Source organism: Pleuronectes platessa, chromosome 2, assembly GCF_947347685.1.
Source record: "Pleuronectes platessa chromosome 2, fPlePla1.1, whole genome shotgun sequence".
Classification (NCBI taxonomy): domain Eukaryota; kingdom Metazoa; phylum Chordata; class Actinopteri; order Pleuronectiformes; family Pleuronectidae; genus Pleuronectes; species Pleuronectes platessa.
The window spans coordinates 9,209,454-9,232,573 of NC_070627.1; the positions used below are offsets into that span (position 1 = coordinate 9,209,454).

Genomic DNA, 23,120 nt, shown 5'->3' on the forward strand with positions numbered 1-23,120 from the left:
CTGTCTGTCTGCCTGTCTGTCTGTCTTTCTGTCTGTCTGTCTGTCTGTCTGTCTGTCTGTCTGTCTATTTGTCTATCTGACTAGCTGTCAAACTGTCGCCATCTATTGGTTTGGAGAATTTCCTGTGACGTCACGATCCTCCCGTCGGTACTATCTTCCGCCAGCCAATAGGAAGGCATTCGGAGCATTCCTGCAGCCAATCAGAGCTCGCGGTTTATTTAAAGGCTCTAAACAGAGGGACGTTTGAAATCAAACAGGGTTGCGTTGTGTGAAGTGTGAGGAAGTCCGCTGTGCTGTGTGCGTGCGTCCGTTCGTACGCGTCTTCGTATTTATATAAACCGGCTTTAACATCAGTATTTGCATCTTTGTAGCTGTTAGCCTTGGCTCTGAGGTAGCGGGGGAGTTAGCATTACTGTGTAACTCTTTATGTTCGTAGCCGCTTTCTTCCAACGGGTCGACGTAGCTGCTAGCTAGCTGGAGTAAAGTTCCGTGCGTGAGGGCTGCTTTCAGCTCGGCTAAACGCTGGTCACATCCCCGGACGCTGGTTCCCCTCGGTCACTGTGCAATAACACACGTAGGTAAGTCCTGTAATCTCATTTACTAGGATGTGCTGTGCTGGTTCGGTGTGGTTTTTAAGCTAATGTTAGCTGGGAGCTAGCGTTAGACATGGTAGCCATGGAAGAAAGGTGGCTAACGTTTTTTTTACGACCATAGTTTCAAGTGTTTTCATCTCGTTTCCTATTTCGATATTTTCACTAAGCAAAAAGAACCATCAAGTAACAATCGTATGGGACTACTTAGCATTATGTGCACTTTTACCCGTTAAACGTATTCCAATTGTATCATCTAATATTAATCCGCATGCAGACCTTCGTTTAAAGTCCCACCCATTGTTTTATATATTCCTTCATATCTTTCTGTATTCACACATTATTGTATACTATTATATAAGTATGTTTTTATATTTGTAATATATACAATATAGTATGTTAACTCTCATATAAATAGTAGGTTCTACTCACATTGTCCAATCTATGTCTATGTCTCAAATACAGTTTTTTTTTTTTTGTTCATGCAATCATCTTATGCCACTGCTGTCTTTCCCAGAATATGGACGCCTCTGCAAGACTCAAGAAGGCAGAAGACATGAAGTTTCAAAGGCCTGAACTCAAAGTAATGCAAAATGTGTTAAGATTCTGCTGTCAGTGATTGGGGGGGGGGGGGGGTAACTTATCTGACCTTTACCTGTGTGTATAATTTATATATAACTTGCATGTGTGTGTGCGCGCAATCAGATATATACACACACTGTATTCCAGACCTCTTTATATTACAGAGCAGAAGCTAATCATCTTGAACTCCGATCACTCCTCCGAGGTGGTCTGAGATGCATTCGGCTTCTTTCTTTTAGCTGTGTGAATGCAAATGTGTTAGTATTTGTGTAATTGTAATTGTATTGTCCTTTTGATTACAGTTGAGCAGTGACGGACCAAAGCGGATTCCTGTGTCGCAACACTCGCAGATGGCTGTCGTTACACCAATTCCACAGCAGCGGGTCCTGGGTGTGTCAAATGGACCTCAGCGTATTCAGCGGCCTGTTAGTCATCAGAAACCTGTATCTCACGTCTCCGTTGCTATCAAGTCTACAAAGTTCTCTGATCAGAATATGAACCCCATTACAAGGAATGTAAATCCTGCATCTCAGCCCAAATCTGGTTCCCAGCAAATCCAGCCAAAGACAAGTGTGGCCAAACTGAAGCAGGAGCTGGTCAAACCACCTGCAGATTCTGCAAAGCTGGAGAAGCCACAGAGTAAGCATAGTGTAAAATTGGAAATAATTCTGTATGATTTTCTTTTAGGTCCTAAATATAATGTTTCTTCTTTTTGATAGACAAACCTGCCATGAAAGAATCTGGAGAGGTCTCATCATCAAAGTATGTGTGAGTTAAAGTGTTATTACTATTTTATTTTACACCAATCCTTCATCAAATTACGAATTTTCCTGCTGTCATGTGTAACTCTGCACATTTCTGCTCACATAGGAAGCGATGGGGCCTGGAAGATTTTGACATTGGCCGTCCCTTAGGAAAGGGTAAATTTGGCAACGTCTACCTGGCAAGAGAGCGACAGAGTAAGTTCATCATGGCCCTGAAGGTGCTCTTTAAGAAGCAGCTGGAGAAGGCCGGGGTGGAACACCAACTGAGGAGAGAAGTGGAGATCCAGTCTCACCTCAGGTAACGTGTTATTCAGATTTTGTGATTGAGGGTATGAACATTACTCAATTTTGAATTTGATGGCTGCCTGATTATGATTTTTGTTGTTGTTGTTGTAAAAACAGTCATTCCCCTAATAATAGCTCATTAACTACTAGTTCTCCATTTGGTGCTGTAGATGGGCCCCATATACATTTCATATTGTCATCAGATTGAACATTTTTATGGACACGATCTATAAATCAGCTTCTGAGGCATTAGCTGCTGGTTTGCTCTTTGTTGGTCTTGGTTGGGTATTCAAAAAAAATCCTCTGCATCCTGCAGGCACCCCAACATCTTGCGTCTCTATGGCTACTTCCATGACACATCGAGAGTGTATCTCATTCTGGAGTTTGCACCCAGAGGAGAACTATACGGTGAGCTGCAGCGCTGTGGAAAATTTCCTGAGGACAGAAGTGCTACGGTAAGTCTGCCAATTTAAAACTCTTTTGGCCGTTCAATCACCAACTTAAATGTGTGTATATAATAAATTCACTGAGTATGAAGTTTCTGGACAGTGTATGTTAACTCCATAGACATTTTGATGTTTAGTGTCCTTTCGTTAATGGAAGGTTACTTATAACATGCTGTCAAGAACGTGTGATGCATATTGTGATCACCATTATTCTTTGTGTCATTGTAGTACATCATGGAGCTGGCAGACGCCCTCGACTATTGCCACACCAAGAAGGTGATCCACAGGGACATCAAACCAGAGAACCTGTTACTGGGGGCTAATGGGGAGCTGAAGATTGCAGATTTTGGCTGGTCTGTTCACACACCCTCCTCCAGGTATCCTCATGCTTTTTTTCCCTGTGATTAACATTTTGCCACTGTAAATCAGATCTCACACAATTATGATAACCTGGGCTGGCTTCATCATTCGCTCTTTCCCTGTTCAGGAGGTCCACCCTTTGTGGAACACTGGACTACTTGCCTCCAGAGATGATTGAGGGAAAAACTCATGATGAAAAGGTCGACCTGTGGAGCCTGGGTGTCCTCTGCTACGAGTTCCTGGTTGGAAAACCCCCCTTTGAAACAAAAAGCCACGATGAAACCTACCGCAGGATATCAAGAGTAAGGCTGAGATGTCCAGACAGCTGACACGCATTGTTTTAGCAGCTTTCATAGACAGCCCCAAACAAGAATTTGTGATATAATGTGGGAGCTAGCACTATGAAGGATGAATTCATTCTTTGTATATGTAAATGTAATTATAAATGTCTTGATTACATTAAGTTTAGAGATTATCATATCATCTTCTTAAATCTTTGTTGTGTACTCTGAAGTTATGTTTCTGTTTGTTCATTGTGTTAAGAACATGTCCTTAGTATTATTTTATCTAAATTCTGTGTAGACAGACAATACTCACAATAGCAGCACTGCAGCAACAATGCTAGCCACCGGTAAAGTAGGCATGTATGCCGACGGCTAAAACCCACTTTTCTGTCTTTGTGTTACAGGTGGAGTACACATACCCTGCACATTTCAATATCAGTGATGGAGCCAAACACCTGGTTGCCCAGCTGTTGAAGCACAACCCCATGCACAGATTGCCCATCCAGGGCGTCCTGACCCACCCCTGGGTCGTCGAATGCTCAACCAAGAAGCCCACAACTCTGAACAACGAAGAGCCCAGCCAATGAGCCTCTTTGTGTTGTCGGTTACTGGCTGGTGCGGAGCATGAACGCCACTGTGCAGCTGATTCCAAGAATCTGCTTGCCCTCCCACTACTTGACTTTCAAATCACTTGATGGGGCGGTTTTTGTCAGCAGAGCTTTTGAGCCACCTGGTTTTACCTTCTTCTCCTTCGTTGGTCTTACTAATGGCTCCTGTTGCCTGTAAATATTTCCCTGTTTTTGTACAATTATGAAATTTTTTTGTTTCTAAAAAGCTATTACTTGAATTAAAAAATATTCTACTGACCCTTTTGTAATAGAATCATACCAGTCTCAATGCCCATCAACACACACTTACAAAGTGAAAACATGACCAGCATCACTGTCCAATTTGTTTATAAATAATAATTCATGGAATTGTATTTTGAAGTTAAGCAGTATATATTTATGTATCCAGAAAAAGTGCATATTGTAGTGGTAACTACCAAAGAGGTAGTTTGGCGCTGATCTCTGTGGACTGATTTCATTGGAACCAAACATGGTTCAGTCATCAATCTTTATGGATGTGTTGCTGTAATCAGATTAAATCCAAAGGATGTCTTTGCTCTGATGCATGAACACTGAGGTGTTGCATCACAATGTAAAGATACTGAGCGCTGATGGGTCTGAGTGTTAACATCTTGCAGTGACTGGTATCATTCCATCACAAGATGGTCTCTAGTTTGCTTTGTTTGTTTTCAACAGAGAATAATGTTGTGAAGCTGAAGTCAGGATGATGCAGTTATTTCACAGACAGGTTCAAATGGAGCTGCCTTTATCAAGCAGCCAGCAGAGGGCGCCAGGATACCACGGTTTGAGGACAAGTATGTTGCAGATTATAGGGAGAATAAATGCCACTGTCACTGTTAATAATCTATAAAAGCAAAGTGAGTTTCTTAAATAAAATGTATTAATTAAATTAGCATTTTATCTGTTTCACAGTATTAATGTCGCTGGTAAATGTTAAGGACAGAATTCCTGTTTCAATAAAATGCTGAAATGTAATTTATTGATTTTTGTTTTGTGGACTGATGTGCCAAAGTTGCCTTGAATTTAATTAGTATGGGAATTAAGGCTTATATGATTAATATGTACCATACTATACTATACAAATGAGGGGGCATTTATTTGTTTAACTTCAAGTGCACATTAAAACGTCAAGTGCACATTAAAACGTTCTACAAATAATTAGCATAAATCTGCCTGTGTCATCAGTCAGTGGGTATCGTGTTAATCAGAGAAACATGGTCTTACCACAGGCACAAAGTACAACTACTGTAATGGGAGAAGGCCCGGTCATGAGACTTGGATGTTAATATGAATTCTGTGAAAAAAGCACACAGTCAATGGGCATTCAGCTCGTCCCTCACAGCCCAGCAGATGTCATCAAGAGGTAAAAACACTTTTACAATGAAGATTTTGTTCAGATTTGAAAGAAAAATACTCTACAGTGACTTGCATTGTACATTGTCCAACTTTGGTCAGTTGTGATGCCTCTCTATTTGAAGCAATTCCTCTCCTGTCCAGTAGGTGGCTCCCCAGGCATAATATTTCGTCAAACTGCCTTGAAGGAGATTAATGTAATAACACCATTTTATGAATGGTTCATTTACAACAAAATTCCTGTTTAAAGTCTAATATTTGATCCAGATGTATTGGTTTATGCCAATAGCTTATATAGTACGTTGTGTATTAATGCTTGATTGAAAATGACGAGTGATGAATCTCCTCAGTAAAATGACTGCAGGCTTTCAGATGTAGTTTATTTCACACAATAGAAAATCTAAATTGTGTTATAGGCATAATTCTACATATGCTGGCTTATATATATCTTATTTAAATTTTTTTGTCAAGGTGATCTGCTTGTGCATCTCATCTCTTATTCCCACGATCACGTTAAAAATATCTCATCATATTCTCCATTTCCGGCTGTTTTTTTACTGCATTTGATCTGTTCCTTTGACTCCATCACGCTTTAAAGATTGATCACCCCATGCACCAGGTGACGGATCTGTGCTTCAGCAGCTGGAGAGGAGGCCTGACGGGGAATCAACGCTCGGTCCAGGTGTTGTCTGAGCAGCAAATCAACAGGGTGGATGAACAGGTCGACCATAAGGCCTGATGCAGGCCTGCAGCACAACATCTGGCGAGGGGATCTTTTCATTTTTGAGTCTGCAGGAATGTCTGAAACGCCCTTTGAATTTCTCTACACACAAGACGTGAGTATGCGCAGAGTTAAGGTCTGAAGGATATAGTGGGAATTGCGATAGGATTATGATTTGACAGAAATGAAATATATCTGTGTCGACCCCCACTCAAAAAAAGCGAGGCACGTGAGCTACATATGTTTTTCGAAGCCCTCTGCAGGGGCCTCTATGGCTTTCTTAACAAATGAATATGAATGCGACTATTTTTTCCAACATTTTTCTATATTTTATTATAGAGAAAAAAAAAATACATGTTCTGACCGTTTTTCGTTTTACATAAAACCACACACATTTTTACAATATAATTTCACTTATTTCTTTATTCTTTAATATTAATATCACGATATATGATAACGACTTTGAGATATACATTCCATCTTTTTGAAACCACAATAACACACTACACATACGGTTTTATCACATTTCCACAGGACCCATTGGATTGCACAGAATGAAAAATGTCTGTATGCACATTTTCCTCTTTAATATTTATTCTTTTGTTAGATTTTCCTACACCGAATTGTCGAGACATAAGTCTTTCAAATTAAATTCAGAAACAGGCCATATATATATATATATATTTTTTTTTTTAAAGACAATTCATTTTATTTGGGAATTGAGTGTGCAGTACTTTAATTTGGGGTCCCCATCTAGCTGAAGTGTGGGCCAGGGTGTGGGGCTTGGGTGTGTGAAGGTGATGTAGCTATAAAAAGAATAATTTCGGATTTAAAGGCCAATTAACAAATGAAATATTCTGGGACAGAACTCTTCCGCACAGAAGAATCGAAATTTAGAGGCTTTTAAAAAAAAAATCCACTTCCCAGTTTCATTTTGTGTGTCTGAAATCATACATTCAATGCATAGTTTGTATAGCTGCTGTGTACTATCTGATATTCTGCATTTCCAGTGTTTATGTCTTTATTCAAACTGCTGGGGGGAGGTCCAATTTCCTCATTTATGAGCGAAACTTCATTATTTGTATTTTAAAATTCTCTATATGCATTCATGTGTTTCTGCTGCTGGTTATTGCCATTTTTGTTATTTTTCCACCTTGCTTTTCTGGATTTGAACCGCACTCGTGCCCTTGATAATCACATTACTTTAATTACCTTGAAGAAAGTGGCGTTTTTCTCTTTATTTTGTTGAAATGAACTTATCTTAAATCACATTGAACCGTCATTGAAGGTCCGTCTATCACAAGCATTACATGAGGTGAAGTCTCGTGTGGGGAAGCACCACTAGAGCGACGAAGAGACGAACTTCCCTTTTTGCCATTTTGTTTAAGGTCAATATTGTAAACGTTCACTCCACTGGAAAATATGTATCATCTCGTTCGCATATTTATACAACATGTATTGTCCATATAGTGTGTTGTGGATGCATTGGATATCCTTACTGCCACCGGTTATGTGTGTGTGTGTGTGTGTCTGTGTGTGTGTGTGTGTGTGTGTGTGTGTGTGTGTGTGTGTGTGTGTGTGTGTGTGTGTGTGTGTGTTAGCGCGCGTGTGTGTGTGTGCGCGCATTTTTTCTGATTTGATGCAAGACTTTATGAGTGCGCGCTTTTTACGCATGGATTAAGCAGAGGGGCTGCGTTTGCGGGGATGTCGTGTGTTTTATTATCAACATTATATCTTATTTTTTCACTAAATGGGGTTTTGCGTTTAACATTTAGCTCCAGCGATGCGTCTACTCCTCTACTCCGTAGTTGTAAGCCTCTATGAGCCCCTCCATCGAGTGGATGAAACCAGATATGCTGCATATACCTCCTATTACAAAAATGGCGACGTCGAAGAAGACCTGGTGCCACAGCAGCTTCCTCCATAAAAGCTTGAGGTGGAAGAGGCTGGGAAGCAGAAAGCACAGGCCCGCGCCCGTCAGGCTGCCGGTGAGGCCCATGAGGAGGGCGAAGTGTGGCACATAGATGGCCATGAGCAAGGTGAACACCACAAGGATACAGCGGAGAGAGAGTCCCCAGGATTTTAGGCGTCCATCGCCCCCGTAACAATCTGGGAAGACGGCGCGTCCCCCGTCCTGGAAAAACGATTTCTCCAGCACCTCCACAGCTGCGAAAAACGGCAACGGATACGACAGCAAAGCTTTGGCCACGAGGAAGAGGTTGACGACAGCGCGGATGGTTGAGGGCAGGTTGTCTGTGATGACCTCCTTGGTGTCGTCGGCCCAGGTCAGGTAGGCCACCAGGGCGAACAGGCCCTTGAGGATGCAGGCAGAGATGTGAGTCCAGTTCATCATGCAGGTGAACTCGCTGGGCTTATTCATGTTCCCCTCCAGAGACGGCAGGAAGATCTGCGACGTGTAGCTGAACACGATAATCCCAATGGAGATGGGGAACTTCTTGACATCGATGTAGAACTTGACCTTGTCCCAGGCCCAGTCCCTGGCTCTGGAGAGGCAGTAGGCTATCACCAGGACGTTGATGACGAAGTGGGCCATCGTGCACAGCAAGCTGAACTTGGAGACGGCTTTCAGGTTCTTGAGGAAGGCGCAGGGGAGCAGGGCGACGGTGGCTATGATGGCCCACGACTTCTGGGATATTGGCATGTTGGGGAAGCTGTTGTACATGAGATTGCCGCTGACCACCACGTACAGGATGCAAGTCATCACCAGCTCTATGATCTGGGCTACATTCACGACATGACCTCCTAAAGACGGGAATCTGGGCGCGCAGCAGGCGTTGGCAATGTCCACATAGGAGTCCCTCACACGGACGAGCTGCCCGTCTTCGTCCTCCTCGTACAGGCAGGCAATGAGGATTTTCCCCGTGTAACAGCACACCACGGCGGCGAAAATAATGAGAAAGAGTCCGAGGTATCCTCCGTGCAGGATGGCGTAGGGCAATCCGAGAACAAACATCCCCTGGAAACATTGGCAAGGAAGGAAGACACATTGTGAATTGGTTAAATTATTTGGGTGCAATCAATAATCAATCAATAACGTTGTTGTGAACATATAAGACGTGTTAATTATTCTTTAATCGGAAGGAACCAGGTCATGTTTAAATACGGGCTTTGGCTCTGGTCTGCCTGACTCTTGAGTGGATGTCACTCCCGTTTTCATATTGTGGGTTTTCCACTTTGCTCTGAGCGCATCCGCCTGCCTCTGACGTCAGCACGAGCTGGAGGAGACACTCTCTGACGTCACGGTGACTGCCGTGACCGCCGCCGTGATGAAGCATGAAAAGGATTGCGCCTCTGGTTTTTTTTTTTTGTCGCATTGCCTGCAGACCCGGACTCTGGTGTGAATCCTCGCACCTTAAGTGATGACCGCAAAGTCGCCTTGCGCGCACACAAATTCGTGCGTAAACATAGCTTGGATACAGAAATGGATTATTTTCAGCCTCTTATAGCTCTTATCGCTTCTTGCCAAGAACATATGAAACTAGTTGCACTCTAAGAAATGAGAGATAAACATTTATCTACACATATTTTATGTTTTTGGTCGGTATTTTGGGTTTAATGCTGAAGGCCCCTAAATGAAAGAAATATAAAGAACATGCTTTTGCTTTTTTGTGGATGATAACATCTTTTTCCTTATCAGTGTCTCCTCCTCAGGTGAGGAGTAATCAGGGATCGGCACATTGGACATCACTATACAGACAAAGAATGTGGTGTGTGTGTGTGTGTGTGTGTGTGTGTGTGTGTGTGTGTGTGTGTGTGTGTTTCCTGGAGGAGGGAGGGGGGCGTGTGGCACCTCTTTTTCAGCGCATAATTCAGTCTTAGCTGTTCTAAAATCTCTGCATATTTCCCCATGAAAATGCATCAAAATACAAGTTTCACACCAGTAATGAGACTGGTGTTCAACATCTACTACCAAACCAAAAGTCTGCATAATTTATCAGACATAATTAATTTACCATTATCAGACAAAGTAACTTGATGAAGTTGCTTTTAGGGGACAGAGCCTGGAGATTTTTTGGTTCGTACATTTGTATGCATTCGCAGGAACGCTAGGCTCTGGGAGCGAGTCAGCCAATTAGAACCGGAGCCGCCCGTCTATTCTCCACGAAGTGCGTCTTTACCTGGATTGCATTCGTGACGTTCCAGCCCGCCTCCCAAACGGTGATTTTTGGTTTGACTTCGGTCAAATCGTTCGTCAGACCCCCGTCCTTTGAGGATGAGCGCGATGGACCGGTGCCGTCCCTCTGGTAGTGGCTGTCCCCCGTCGCCGCACCCCCGTCTCCACTCGGCTCTCCCCCCATCTCATCAGACGGCATAACGTCCATCTGCATGCCATGACGGTGGTCGTAGTCCAGGTCGTCGCAGGCGGCGAAACCCACTGCCTCCTCGTTGGTGGCGGCCTGGAAACCCATCCTGGCGAACATGCCGCTCACCTTCGCCTGGGATTTGTTGGACACAGTCGTGGCTGCGTTTGACAGTTTATTGGAAAGCTTACCTCTGATTAATGTCGCCATTTTCGTGCTCTTCTCCCGACACGTAACTATCTGCTGCTTAATTGGTGCTTCTTTTTCTTCTTCTCCTTCAGTCGGTAAAAAATTGAGGCTACTTCAAGTTGCTGCTCTTGATTCTCTACATTAGATAAAGCCACGAGAAAAAAAGAGTTGAGCTTCAAGACACCGGTGGTTTTCAGTTGCTATCTCCACTCGTGGATCAGTGTGCGCCTGCTGCTGCTGCTCCTGATTATCCCCAGGTTCATGTCACCTTCAGACGACGCCGCTCCGTCTCTGCATCCTCGCACCGCGCTCTGATACTCGACGCGTAGCGCACCTTTTTCTTTCCAGTCTCTGAGGCAGTTCAGCGGTGTGCGCAAACGCTTTACGCACGACCAAGGGCAAGCCACCGGGCTCCGTTTGGCCTGTAATATCGTTTTCTTTTGGGGTTTAAGGTGGCACGCAGCCTTTCCTGGAGTCGGTTGTAGGTTTTCAGGTGCCTTTACTGATGCCAATGCGGTACCGTGGAGCCCAGGGGGTGGGGGGGGATAGGAGGAGGAGACACGTGTCCTCACCAGCCTGCCAATGCAACGCACGTCTCCAGCCCTCCCAGTGCCCCACCAGGAGAAAAACGGGAGAGATTTGCTGCATTTCTAGGGGAGGCGCTTGTGTACCCCCACCACCACCCCTCCAAACCCATAATCTATAATACCTCATCCGGACATCCAATGACATTCCGGGGGCCTGAAATCTTGCATAACTTTACGCGTATAAAAGGAGCCTGGAATTCGCCGTTAATCCAAACTGTCTGGACCAGATTTTTATTACAATCAAACTTGCTTTCGTTTTTGTTTTTAAATCAATATTGCGCTATTTCCATTTCTTTTTAAGGAGAAGAGGACGCGGAGCATCAAAATATGAAACCCATGTGGTTTCTGGGATTGAAAACGTGTTGAGTTTGTTGGTGATGAAGGGGGAAAAATCGTAAATTTACTAAATTATGGTAAGAAACCGAGCTGAAGACCGAATTTTTTGTTCATTTATTTTTGCGAAATGTGGCCTTTTGTTATTTCTTTAGAATTGGAAACGTAAATTTTGATCAACTTTTATCTCTGGCTGTGTTTTCAAGCTGAAGACTTCATTCAGGGTGCTCACTCCTTCCCTCTTTCTTTCCTTCCTTCATTCATCCATCCATCCATCCATCCATTCAGTTACTATGTTTGTGAAGATTATGTGGCGTCCTGAGCCATGGCGGTGTTTCCTTTGAGAATGAGGTCGTCTAGACAATGATATTTATTATTAAAATAATAACAATACGTGTAAACTCGTGTGAAATTACATTGGCATTTGATCTGGAAGGAAAATGCGTAATAGATAATTTAATTCTCTGGAAAAATAAACTACTGTTATCAAGTTTATCTCATCATCTTCACATGTATTTTTATTGACTCAAATTAAAGAAAATCACAATAGGCTTTATTTGCATTGAAATATTTGTCTTTCATGGAGAGGATTTCAGTAAGCGAGGCCCAAAGTGCTGTAAACAGTTTGTTGACACTGTCTTGTCAGTAGCACTTTGTGTCCACCATGTTTCCCTGTTTCCTCAGGCTATTGGATCAGAGTTCATCACCATGATGCAAAGCCACGGCCTGCTCTCTACACTCCCACAGTCTACTGTAACACGGTCTGCTGCTGCTGCTGTACACACAGACTATTTACTTTGCAATCGAGATGTATGAATAAATCCCCATTAAAAGCTTTCAACATGGTTTCTTCAATAGAGCAGGCTGCGTGATAGAAGCAGTAATAATAATAAGACCAAACTGGTGATTATCGAACGACAAAGCACGAACAAAAGTCTCTGATGGCTTTATACTCGGCCTCCTCTTGAGAATCTGTGCCAGTGATTTAAAAAAAGATTAAAAAAAATGACCACACCAACACAAATGGCCTTGCATCATCTGATTTATATGTTATATATATTATTATTGAATTCCTGGCATTGATAAGCGTATTGATTGACTATTTTGGTGCCGATTTAGATAAACACGGGTTCAAGCAGAAAAGGGAGAAATCATTTAGTTCCCTCAGTATTTTTTAGATGGAAAAGCTGCACTGTGATGCAGTGGTTTCAGGTTCGGAAGGAGCGAACAGGCCGCGCTGCAGGTACAACACAACCTTACAGCTTCCAGGCCTCTCTGTTAGATCTCCAGCCCGATTTAAACCCACCACGTCTGAACAATAAATGACAAGGCAAACAAATCTATCACTCTGACGCGTCTTCCCTTTATAATCTTTGGTTGCGGGAACGAAAATGGCTGCTTTGCCTCTTCCCTCAGTGAAAGAGTTAATGACAGAGGCTGTTATCAACGGGCTGCAGCCTTCCTCCCTCCTCCTCCTCCTCCTCCCTCCTCCTCCTCCTCCTCCTCCTCCTCCTCCTCCTCCTCTCATCTGTCTGTTGGAGGGAGCTCCTGGATGAAAAGAGCAACCGTGACACCAGCAGCAAGCAGGTTACACAGGCTGCACACCTTTTCACGACCTATTCAAATAATAATAATAATAAATGATTCTCTTTGTCATTATTGTGTTGGCATCCAGACTGACTTCATTGTAAGAACTAGGCGTAGTGTTATCATATGATGAAGCCCAGCCATGCACGCGCATGTGATCTCGTGCACAAGGACCCCCACATCCCATAAGTCCTCGTAAAAGGCCTCTTCTCACCGTCTCGGGCCTATTATTATTATTATTGGGAAAATGTTTCTTAAACCGATGGAATCCACACGCAAAAGGTGACAATGGACCGCTCTAGTTCTTCTTATACTCGCACTCACTGCTTCTTAATTGATTATTCATTTTGCACTTTGCATCACAAGATTCATGTGCACGAGACGTCGTGATGCGATGTGTGGGAGGTGCGCGGTTATCCTTCACCCGCAGAGAGGGAGAGAGGGGAAAGTGATTTTCGCAGTTTATCACCCATCATGAGTCATTGGGATGGGGTGCAGTGGGTGGGTGGTGCGAGGGTCAGGGTGCACGTCCCGGGAGGCTGCTCCTCGTCTCTGTCGATACAGATAGGACCAATCAAAGCTGCTTATCTGTGTCTGGGTTTTACGGCACAGCGTGTTCCACCGCGAGACGACATTGGCAGAGACAAATCCAAAATGGCACTGTGATCCCACTGTGTCTTCAAATTCATTTCTGTACCCCCCCCCCCCCCCCCCACACACACACACCAACTACAATCTCCCCCTCCTCCCCCTCCTCTCCCTCCCTCCACAGTATTTCACCCCCGGCTCTCCCTTTTCACATTACACACATGGGTGAGCTGGCACAAGGTTCTCCGCCTCCGTGTAACCTCCTCCACCCTGCGCCGACGCCCCCCCCCCCCCCCCCCCACCACCACACCCCCCTCAATCTTTTTTCCTCGAATCACAAAAATATAAACCAAATTTTTGCAGTTATGTAGGAGGAGGGGTGCTCCAGAAAAAAAGGGCATCCAGAGAACAGATTAGAACAAATGACATTACGATTACAATGAATATCATAACCATTCAAATGTGAAGAAGTTAGCTTTTGATTTTTTCAAGATAAAGATGCTGCACTATGAGTAAAACTGGTCTTTGTGTCTCCGTGACCGCAGTTATGTAGGTCTACAATAGCTTTCATAGTAGGCTATCATTACACCATCCATTAAATGGTGTGTGCATGTGTCTGCGTGTGTGTGTGTGTGTGTGTGTGTGTGTGTGTGTGTGTGTGTGTGTGTGTGTTGACGCACGACCCAGATTGAGTTCAGATAAGAGAGGATAGGCTATTTTAGGGGAGAGCACAGGTCCAACCATAACCAAACACACATCTGCTGAGTGGGTTTATTTTATTTAGCATCTAAAGATGAAAATCTCATGTGCCTGAGTGTAGAAAACAAAAGCGCGAGTCCTGTCATTTAACCCGTGATGTTCTGTGTCTATGTGCCGGACCAGCGAGCCAGAAAATACCACCCAGCACTCATCGATTAATGTGGGACAATGAAAAGCCACTCCGGGCTCTCTGGGGACCGCGGAGGAGGGAAATTAGCCCGCATCAGGCTAATCAGAGGACCTCAGAGTCCATTAACATTTGCATCACAATCCCAGGTAGCAGGCTGTCTGTGATGGAGACTGAACATTCGCGTTGTTCGTGGTTTGAAGCCAAACAGAGAGAGAGATGTGGCTTCAGCACCATGGACAGAGTGTGGATGCAGCCTATATATAGACGACAATCTAACCTACTTTTGTTAATAGCTTATTGAATTAAGCTTAGCATTTTTATATTTGGGCCAAAATTCTCCACACAGAGTCCTCTAGGTTGGTGTTCCCATAGTCTCCAGTCAAATATCGTGGCCACCGTCGCCGTTGTCCTCAGTTGTACTTGAAATCACAGGTTCACAAACTTTGCATCTCTCCTCACATGTTACTGCAACGAGAATAAACCGTATCACCAGTTGTGACATCATCATATGTATCTTCACTGTTTTTCCTCTTGAAGTGCAACCGCGGCCGCCGCCCGCCCCCACACAGAGAAATCCAGGTGGTGAACCACTAAGAGCCTTTTCATTACTGCTAATGCGCCTGTTTAATGGCTTATTATGGAGTCCCGGGAGACTTCCTCAGAGAGGGGTTTGTATTAGTCCTGCATGGTGGCGTCTGTCTCACAACAGCACAAACAGTGATAAATGACACGAGGAATTCTTCTACTCTGTCCGTCCATCTTTCCATATCCTCCCTCCCATCCACCCATCCGTCCATCTAACCGTGCATACCTATCCATCTATCAATATCTATCCAATCCATTCATCTATACCTATCTATCCACTATCTATCTATTCACCCGTTCATCTCTTCATATATATCTATATATACCTAGATTTCTATCATCTTTTTTTCTCGTATTAAAATCCAGAAGTCCAAACTGTATCTAAATGTGGGTTTATTCCTCCCTCCGTGTGTGTGTTTGATATCAAACGCTCCCCAGACGCCGTTTCCCTGTTAACCCACAGTGAGTCTGTTCTCTCCATCAACCTTTGACGTCCTCTCTTCGCGGGTTCACTCTCCTGCTGCGACACATTAACATTGTAATTGCCTTTTTGTGAGCACAATAAACGGAGCCGGTCCGCGGGGACCCGCACGGCCCGGGGCTGGCACAAAGCTATGCCATCGATTTTTCACTCTCTGCCAGCAAAAAGAAAATCTCAGCCAGCGAGAAACACCAACCTGGACGTGCTTGTTTTTCTAGTGATTCTGCACGTGACGATGTAGCGTGTCTAGAGACAAGCGGACACCTGCCCCAGGCCACGTGGTATAAAATAAATAGATGAATTACAGCCAATTATGATTTTGAATGGTCTTATAATGACTGATAACCTCATTATTATTGTTATTATTAATCATTAATTTTAACATCATTATTAGTTCTTCTCATTATATTGTTTTATTATAAGCCAGGACCATGTCTCCTGTATTGATCAGCAATATCTATTACACCTAATTTACTATAGTAAGAACTCCTATTATTGACTATTGATGTGAGAGTGTGTGTATGTGTGTGTATGTGTGTGTGTAACTGCACTGAACTACAGCATGACATCTTGGGAGAGTGAATACGTTTTAGCTTGTCCTTACTGTTAGATGGTTAAGATTTGCTGTTCGGGTTAGAATTAGGTTTAGGTTATAGGGTTAAGGTCAGTCAAGGCATATACATCTGGCCAATTAGATTCCTCACTAAGATAGAAGGATGTGTGTGTGTGTGTTGTACATTTTTTTATAGATTAATTAGACTATAGTTGTATTTGTTGTTGTCTCCCCCAAGTTTTGTACACTTGTGCATGTGCCTATTTGTTTATATGTCCAAATTCATATCTGCTAAGTGTGCACATATGTAATGTGAGTTTCTGTGTGTGTGTGTGTGTGTGTGTGTGTGTGTGCGTGTGTGTGTGGTCTTGTCACTCCGCGCCCAGTCAATAATCGTGCAGACCTCAGTGACTGTTTAACTGACGTGTAATAGTTTTGTTCTCATTAAAGTTTTATGTCGTGAGAGCAGCAGACATCTCACAGGGATTCCCACGTTTGAATCACGCTGCCCTCTGACAGCTGAGAGGTTCACTGTGCTTCACCCTGGAGCACTTGACACAGTCACAACCACAACATACACACGGTGACTGGGAGTTTAACACTAGGACAACCTGCCCTTATCATCTTAGTTTGTAGCTGTGTTGTGTCATGTATCATAAATGATCTGGATTTTAAACCTCTTTAGTTTTCATGGTATTTTAATAACACAGTAGGATGTTAGGATCTTATTCCTCCACTTTCCTTTGATGATCTCTGTTTCTAATGTAAAGAGTAAACTGTAAATATCAGTCTTGACAAATACTTTTATTCATGTGTAGTAAGCCCAAGATAAACCCACTTTCTACACTATACACAGTCAGAAGATTATATAAACAAGCCAATCACAAGGTTATCTGATCACACACATTCTGTCCAAGAGGCCATCACTGATCTCTATCTGACACAGTGAAAAACCATAAACACATATTTAACGTTTTAATAAGAATATGGATTACCCCAGAATTTCTTGACATGCAGGTTTTGGTGAATAAATGCTCCTTCAATCAGCTCCACTAAGGATGATACGTTTCACCCCTGTCTGTTTGTGTGCTGGTGTGTTTGTTTGTGAGTGAACCGATTATTTTTAACATCATATTTGCAACATTTGAATTTTTTCCCAGGGAAAAATTAATGGATCTTAAAGAAAAAGAAAGCCGGAATATTTAGTGGACCATTATCTGTGAGTACAAGTGAAATTTAGTGCAGCTTGATTGAATGTGACATAAGGGCTTTGGTGGAGAGCCATGCTAGTTACTATTAAGTCCATAGTCAAATGGTTTAGAATCACTTAAACCTGCCAATCTGCAGCTGTAGGGAACAAGCAGGCACAACCTAACATTACATTGGTTATAGCTAAATCAGCAAAAACATCTAAGGCGATTAAAAAAAAAAATCTTTCAAAAGCCTGTAATCTCTTTAAGTTGCTTCCATTCATCACCACTCATGTTTCTAAAAATACATGTCATTTGCTTAAGTTTTTCTTCTACTGGCATAAATTTGTGTTCTTTAGATTCTGAATGAAAAGAGGAGATCTAACAAATCTAGCCGTGGCAGCACAGGGAATCCCTTTTTTGAAATTAGCATTGATGCTGCTGTTTTATTCTAACACGTCCCTGTGTTTTTATTAATACAACCCATCCATTTCCTCTGCCTATCCAGTCTCAATGATTCATTGAAATGCACATCTTGTTTGCAATTGACTACATTCACAACCTGCTGAAAGCTTTTTGTTCCGTCCCTGTGATGTCGGCAGGCCTTCAAACAGCTTTGCTTTAATTGAGGCAGCGCTCGTGGAGAGTGCTCGCAGCATAATAAAGGCAACCGCCGGCCATGTTACATGCTGCTTTATGAATAAAAACCTCGGTTGCTTTTGAAAATGGTTTTTCCCCCCTTCACATCCTCCCATCCCCCACAGTGGAACCGGGCAGCCACTTTGGACTGTCATTAACTGCTATTGTCAGCGGTGCAATCAAGAGGAGGGAGCAAAAAAAAAAAAAAAATGCTCCAACACTTATCATGAGCTCAGCCACAAGCGGGAACGCAACAAAAAACGCACAAGCCACACAGCAGGAGAGTGGATGTTACTATTGATTTCTGCGCCGATGTGTGAGGCATTGCACAAATACAGAAGCTTGGGCACAAAAGGTGTTTTTTGTCTTTCAACAACTATAATTGTTCTGCAACACCAGGGGAATGACTGACTCTATATTTAGGCAGCAGGTCAATACAGCCATGAAAACGACTCAGAGGCTGCTTTGTAATCTTCAGTTTGATCAGAGCTGCTACTCAGGCTTCTTATATTGACCCCAATTCCCTTAAAACATATAAAACAAACATTGTGCAACGGAACAATGTAAGGAAAACTATATGCAACAAGTTCTCAAGCCTGCCGGAGTATAGTCTGTAAAAGTGCTTTGTACCTAAACTATTGTTATGAACCTGAGGAGCATGTCATCCATTCAGGGCGCTGAGGTGAAGCCCCTCCTGCAACTCTAATCATGAAATTCACATTTCAAAGAAAACTGTTACTGTGTTGTGAATACATTTCAGTTTTTACTAACACACAATGACTTAGACTTATGCAAGAGTTAGTACATTCAAACCCAAATAAAACCTGAGAGAGACAGAGTCCATTGCTTTAGAGTCAACTTTTCATCCATTTTGAATTCACCATCCGTGCACTTATTCCCTGTGTGAGTGTGGAAATACACAAAATGAGACACAGCAAGAGTTCAGGTTAAAAGAAATACGTTGTTAAGGTAAGAAGTCATTTGCAATCATGGTTACAATTGTAATGAACAGCCTTGCGGGGGGGGGGGGGGGGGGGGACGATACCCTGTGTTTGCGGTATGGTTCATGCACCTGCTGAACTGACAGATGATTGGTCAATTTAACTAGATTCCGGCTCAAAGCTTATTGGCTGCAAAAGTTGATGCATTGCTCCGCTGACATCACTCATGATAAGTGACATCACTCATATGATAGCCTTTTAAATGATGGGGAATATTTGTTTTTTTCATCATCTATCATTTTAAACAAGAAACACACATTTGCAATTAAGCAAATAATGTAGACCCAAACAATACGGGGTAAGTCAGATCCCCTTAGTTGTCCCTTGGTGGCAGCTACTTTTTTTCTGGTTGTTAATCGAGCCGTACAAAAGCATTTGATCAATGCTCTCCACACTTGTGTTTCTCTTGAATGTATCTGTCATTGAGAGACTATAGGTTAATGTTTGTTTCTGCCTGACTTGCGAGCTGTAGTGAGCTGCGTCCCTCGGGGCAGCGGCAGCGACACATCTCATACAAACCTGTCAATACACTCAACTTCTCTCACTTCTCCCGACACCGGCCCTCAGGCTCTCTCTGCCCGTGTTGTCTACAGTTGACCCCAGTTCTTGTTCCATTACAGCAGAACACAGAGGAGCGAGTGCAGGGAGGGCAAGCCCGGGCCGGTGAGAGAACACACACGTTCTCTGATACTCGGGGCTTCTCTGCACCTTCTGTAAATGTCAAGTGAGCCTTTTTGAAAATGGTATCAACCAAATAAACAGGAGTCACGCACCCTCGGAGAGTTTGGTGCGTTGGTACAGATATTTAGAGGAAACAGTCACAGTTAGCAAGTTAGATTTAATATCGATAAAGCAATTTATCACATTTTGTATTATAATTCTTCACATATTAGCTTTACTCTACATTACCACAGCATTTTGTTTATTGGATTAGTACCACAAAATGTTCTATGTTCATATATTGTCGCCACTTTCAGAAGAAATTCATTGCAAAATTTGAGGCTGAGTTGGTGATAATTTAATATCATTAAGGGCTCAGGATATCTACACCCTGTGATATGCAAAGCAAGATGTCTCCTGTCTGTGTGTGTTCACAGAAACACAAACCAGGACTGATCAGCAGCCCCCCCCCCCCCCCCCCATGCTCTCTGACCACAGACTGATGTACCCTCACCTCCCTTAGGTTTGATTACCATTAAGGCTCAATTCAGAGAAACAAACAAATAAATAAAACCCAAAGCATCATTCCAGATGATTTCATCACATTGACCACACCAATCAGATATATACTTTACATTACCCAGAGCGAACTAAACTTCTTTCACATATTTCTTATCTTCCTTTAAACGATTGCGTACATTTCCCCCAAAAACCTTGAGAATCTTACTTCACTTCCACACAAAGTATATTCAAGATATGATCATTCACATAACAGGTGTGTCAGAAATTCAGCTTTTCAATATCAGGGGTGCATTCAAGACAATTTCAAACAACCAGTGAAGACACACACTTATTTAAATCACAGAATTATTCCAACATGCAGAATGAGAGGTCCCCATACTTTAAAGATGGAGTTGCATTGTTGAGCTTTCATGTTTCCCCTGAGGCTATTACACGGTCATGAAAAACAGAGAGAGGCCTTTAAGGTCGTGTCCGTGTTGGAGGAATTGACTTTAATGGTTGAATCCTCCATATTTCTGTTGCACTGCACATTTATATTTTGCTGATCTGAATATTTTCATCACTTTTGTCATATCTTTAGTATCCACTGGAAAACAAGTGAGTATTCCCCTGGTCGTATCTGCGGTAACAGAAGTGGAGCTATCAGATCACACCTCTCCCTAATTCAATCTTGAGCGTAGCTTATCACGTCCTCCACCATGATCTGAAATGTTTCTCACGCCTAGGTGGGGGAGATAACGTCTCTATTGTGCGCCTCTGTTTAGTCGAGATAAACAGCAAACAATATTAAACACCTCTGTATCTGCACCTTCTACCCCTCCTTCCTCACACAGTCGGATTCTCACTGCTGCTTTATTGCGTTTCCATCTCGCAGCCTCCTGCAGTGTCAGAATCAGGAAACTGCCTTGGTGTGGTAGAGTCTCCCGGTGGTGTTGGTGTGGTTTGTACCTCGGCTCAGTCCACGTGTGTGTTTGGCCTCTCCAGTTTCTAGCTCCTTGTTTGTAGTGATGCTAACAGTGTGGTCTTGGGACAGCAAGTGATTAGTTTGTTGGTTTCAACACTTTCCCATGAAATCTTGTTCAGTTTCTAGATTATCTTTCCACTTGTGCAGCAGGATGAAACATCAATTGATTAATTTGCATTTTCTGCATTTACTGTATTGTTGTTTTATGTCTGATTGTTGTTTTATGTACAGTGCACCTACCACACCAAGGCAATTTCCTGTATGTGCAAATATACTTGGCAAGTAAAATAATTCTGATTCTGATTGTGATTCTTTTTTTGTTTATAACCTAAGACACATTGAACAGAAGAGCAGGGAAGGATTGTGAATGAGTTCTGTTTGCAGTGTGTGGAGCTGTGTACTGTTCATTTCACCATATCTTATGTCCTATCTTAATGCCCCTATTTTTATACCCCTTTTAAGGCAAAGTCTGGTTTAATTTACAGTTATGAATGAAAAAAGTGACAACTGCAAACATTTGGTAATGCTAAAATGACAATGTAATAAACTTAATAGATGTTCTTGCATTGGTTTTGTTTCAAATCAATCAGTTGAAGATCTAGAATACAACACCTGAAGCATTACATTTTGAAAAAAGTGGACAAACTCTTCAGAAATGTATCCCAACGTAAAATGTCTCTTTTTCTTTACTGCAGATACTCTTAGTGCATTCTAGTAAGTATATGTTGTTGAGATTTCATTTTTTGAGAGATTTTGCCTTTGTAGACCAAACGATAAACATAACTGAACTATGACCTATTTTAAGACCTTTTCTGACAAATAAGTTCAGTCTCAGAAGAAAAAAAACCCTGATCATTCAAAAACATTCACTGATCAAGTTCCCAGAACAAGCTCAAAAAGAGCTTTCATACTGAGAAGTGATTCGTACACTACACCTAACATTGACACGTTATCAGAGATGATCTCAGTTGTCTCCAGCACGCCGCTCTGTCACACTTTAGATCATCTGAGATCTGCTCTGTTCTCAAACGCTCTGAGGTTATTTCCGCCTCATGGAGTGGCGTGGCTCTCCACTCCGCTGTGTGAAGGGCTGTCTGGGGACGTGGACACGGGTCGCAGGCAGCGCCGCACCAGGGCATCGAGCTCCAGCCGAGTGGGAATTCATGTTGATTTTCATGCTTGGCTAAGTCTGTTTTGCCAGCTGCCATTTATGCTCAGACATTCATTCTGTATGAGTGGCTGTGTGTGGCTGTGTGTGTGTGTGTGTGTGTGTGTGTGTTTGTGTGTGTCCTATTTTGGCCAGCATATTGTGGCGTCCAGGTTAAAATAGAAACAGTGTCACAGCAGAACATCAGAACCTAAAAAAAATAATATTATGGATAAAACTGAGCGTGACACAGGCGATGCAGTGTTTCTTCTTCCTGTCACTTGAGAAGCAGAGCAGAGCTCCCCCCCCCCCCCCCCCCCCCCCCGCCCAACACAATTCAGCTTCGGCCTCTAATTCATATTATTACTGAAATTGCCTCAAATTTGTTGCCAATGGTTATTTTGCTCTCCTCTCTTTTTTAAGCTTTGTGTCTCCTTGGCGGCCGATGATTAAAGCCGACAGCAGCTAGAAAGAGTCTGGGGTGTGGGGAGACTGTGTGTGAGTGTGTGTGTGTCTGAGAGTGTGTGTGTGAGAGATAGAGAGAGAGAGAGAATGGGGGGACAGATAGGCTGCAAGGCAGTGACCCTGGTAATAGTGAATGTATCCACGGGCCATACACCAAGATAGTTGCCATGGTCACAATAATTGGGAGGCAGAGCCAGAGAGAGATGTGTAGTCTTTGTGTGTGTGTGTGTGTGTGTGTGTGTGTGTGTGTGTGTCTACAGACAAAGGAGTGAGAGAATGATTGACTTTGAGAAAAGGAGGCTTGAGGCAACACTGCAGACCAGCAGTAAGAAGTGGTACTACATCCCTGTTCTCACTCTGAGCAGAGGATGGACAGAACAACACGTCACTGCTCTGTGATGCAG

At 43.0% G+C, this 23,120-nt stretch overlaps 2 protein-coding genes across 4 annotated transcripts; one reads left to right on the plus strand and one right to left on the minus strand.

The window, feature by feature from the left end:
* The first annotated feature begins 104 nt into the window (after nt 1-104).
* On the plus strand, nt 105-4,915 carry aurka (aurora kinase A). Of its 3 annotated transcripts, none has more exons than XM_053430995.1 (9): nt 105-574; nt 1,108-1,173; nt 1,475-1,811; nt 1,892-1,940; nt 2,043-2,234; nt 2,538-2,676; nt 2,896-3,044; nt 3,155-3,329; nt 3,716-4,915. In XM_053430995.1, exons 2-9 carry the CDS (start codon nt 1,111-1,113, stop codon nt 3,896-3,898), a joined length of 1,287 nt encoding a protein of 428 aa, XP_053286970.1. In that variant the 5' UTR covers nt 105-574; nt 1,108-1,110; the 3' UTR covers nt 3,899-4,915. The 3 variants fall into 3 exon arrangements, with proteins under 3 accessions (XP_053286970.1, XP_053286962.1, XP_053286978.1); XM_053430987.1 differs by having other exon boundaries at nt 106-578; XM_053431003.1 differs by having other exon boundaries at nt 106-578; nt 1,892-1,934.
* Nucleotides 4,916-7,803: 2,888 nt separating this feature from the next.
* Nucleotides 7,804-10,546, minus strand: slc32a1 (solute carrier family 32 member 1). The gene is made up of 2 exons (XM_053445699.1): nt 10,154-10,546; nt 7,804-8,991 (listed from the first exon to the last, which is right to left on the minus strand). The coding sequence occupies exons 1-2, from the start codon at nt 10,544-10,546 to the stop codon at nt 7,804-7,806; spliced, it is 1,581 nt and encodes a 526-aa protein (XP_053301674.1).
* Nucleotides 10,547-23,120: the final 12,574 nt, after the last annotated feature.

Coding starts and splice junctions, on each gene's coding strand:
- aurka (XM_053430995.1), top strand. CDS start 1,111: ATGGACGCCTCTGCAAGACTCAAGAAGGCAGAAGACATGAAGTTTCAA. Junction 1,941..2,042: donor GTCTCATCATCAAAGTATGT/GTGAGTTAAAGT, acceptor CTGCTCACATAG/GAAGCGATGGGGCCTGGAAG. Junction 3,045..3,154: donor GTTCACACACCCTCCTCCAG/GTATCCTCATGC, acceptor TTCCCTGTTCAG/GAGGTCCACCCTTTGTGGAA.
- slc32a1 (XM_053445699.1), bottom strand. CDS start 10,546: ATGGCGACATTAATCAGAGGTAAGCTTTCCAATAAACTGTCAAACGCA. Junction 8,992..10,153: donor ACGTCACGAATGCAATCCAG/GTAAAGACGCAC, acceptor CAATGTTTCCAG/GGGATGTTTGTTCTCGGATT.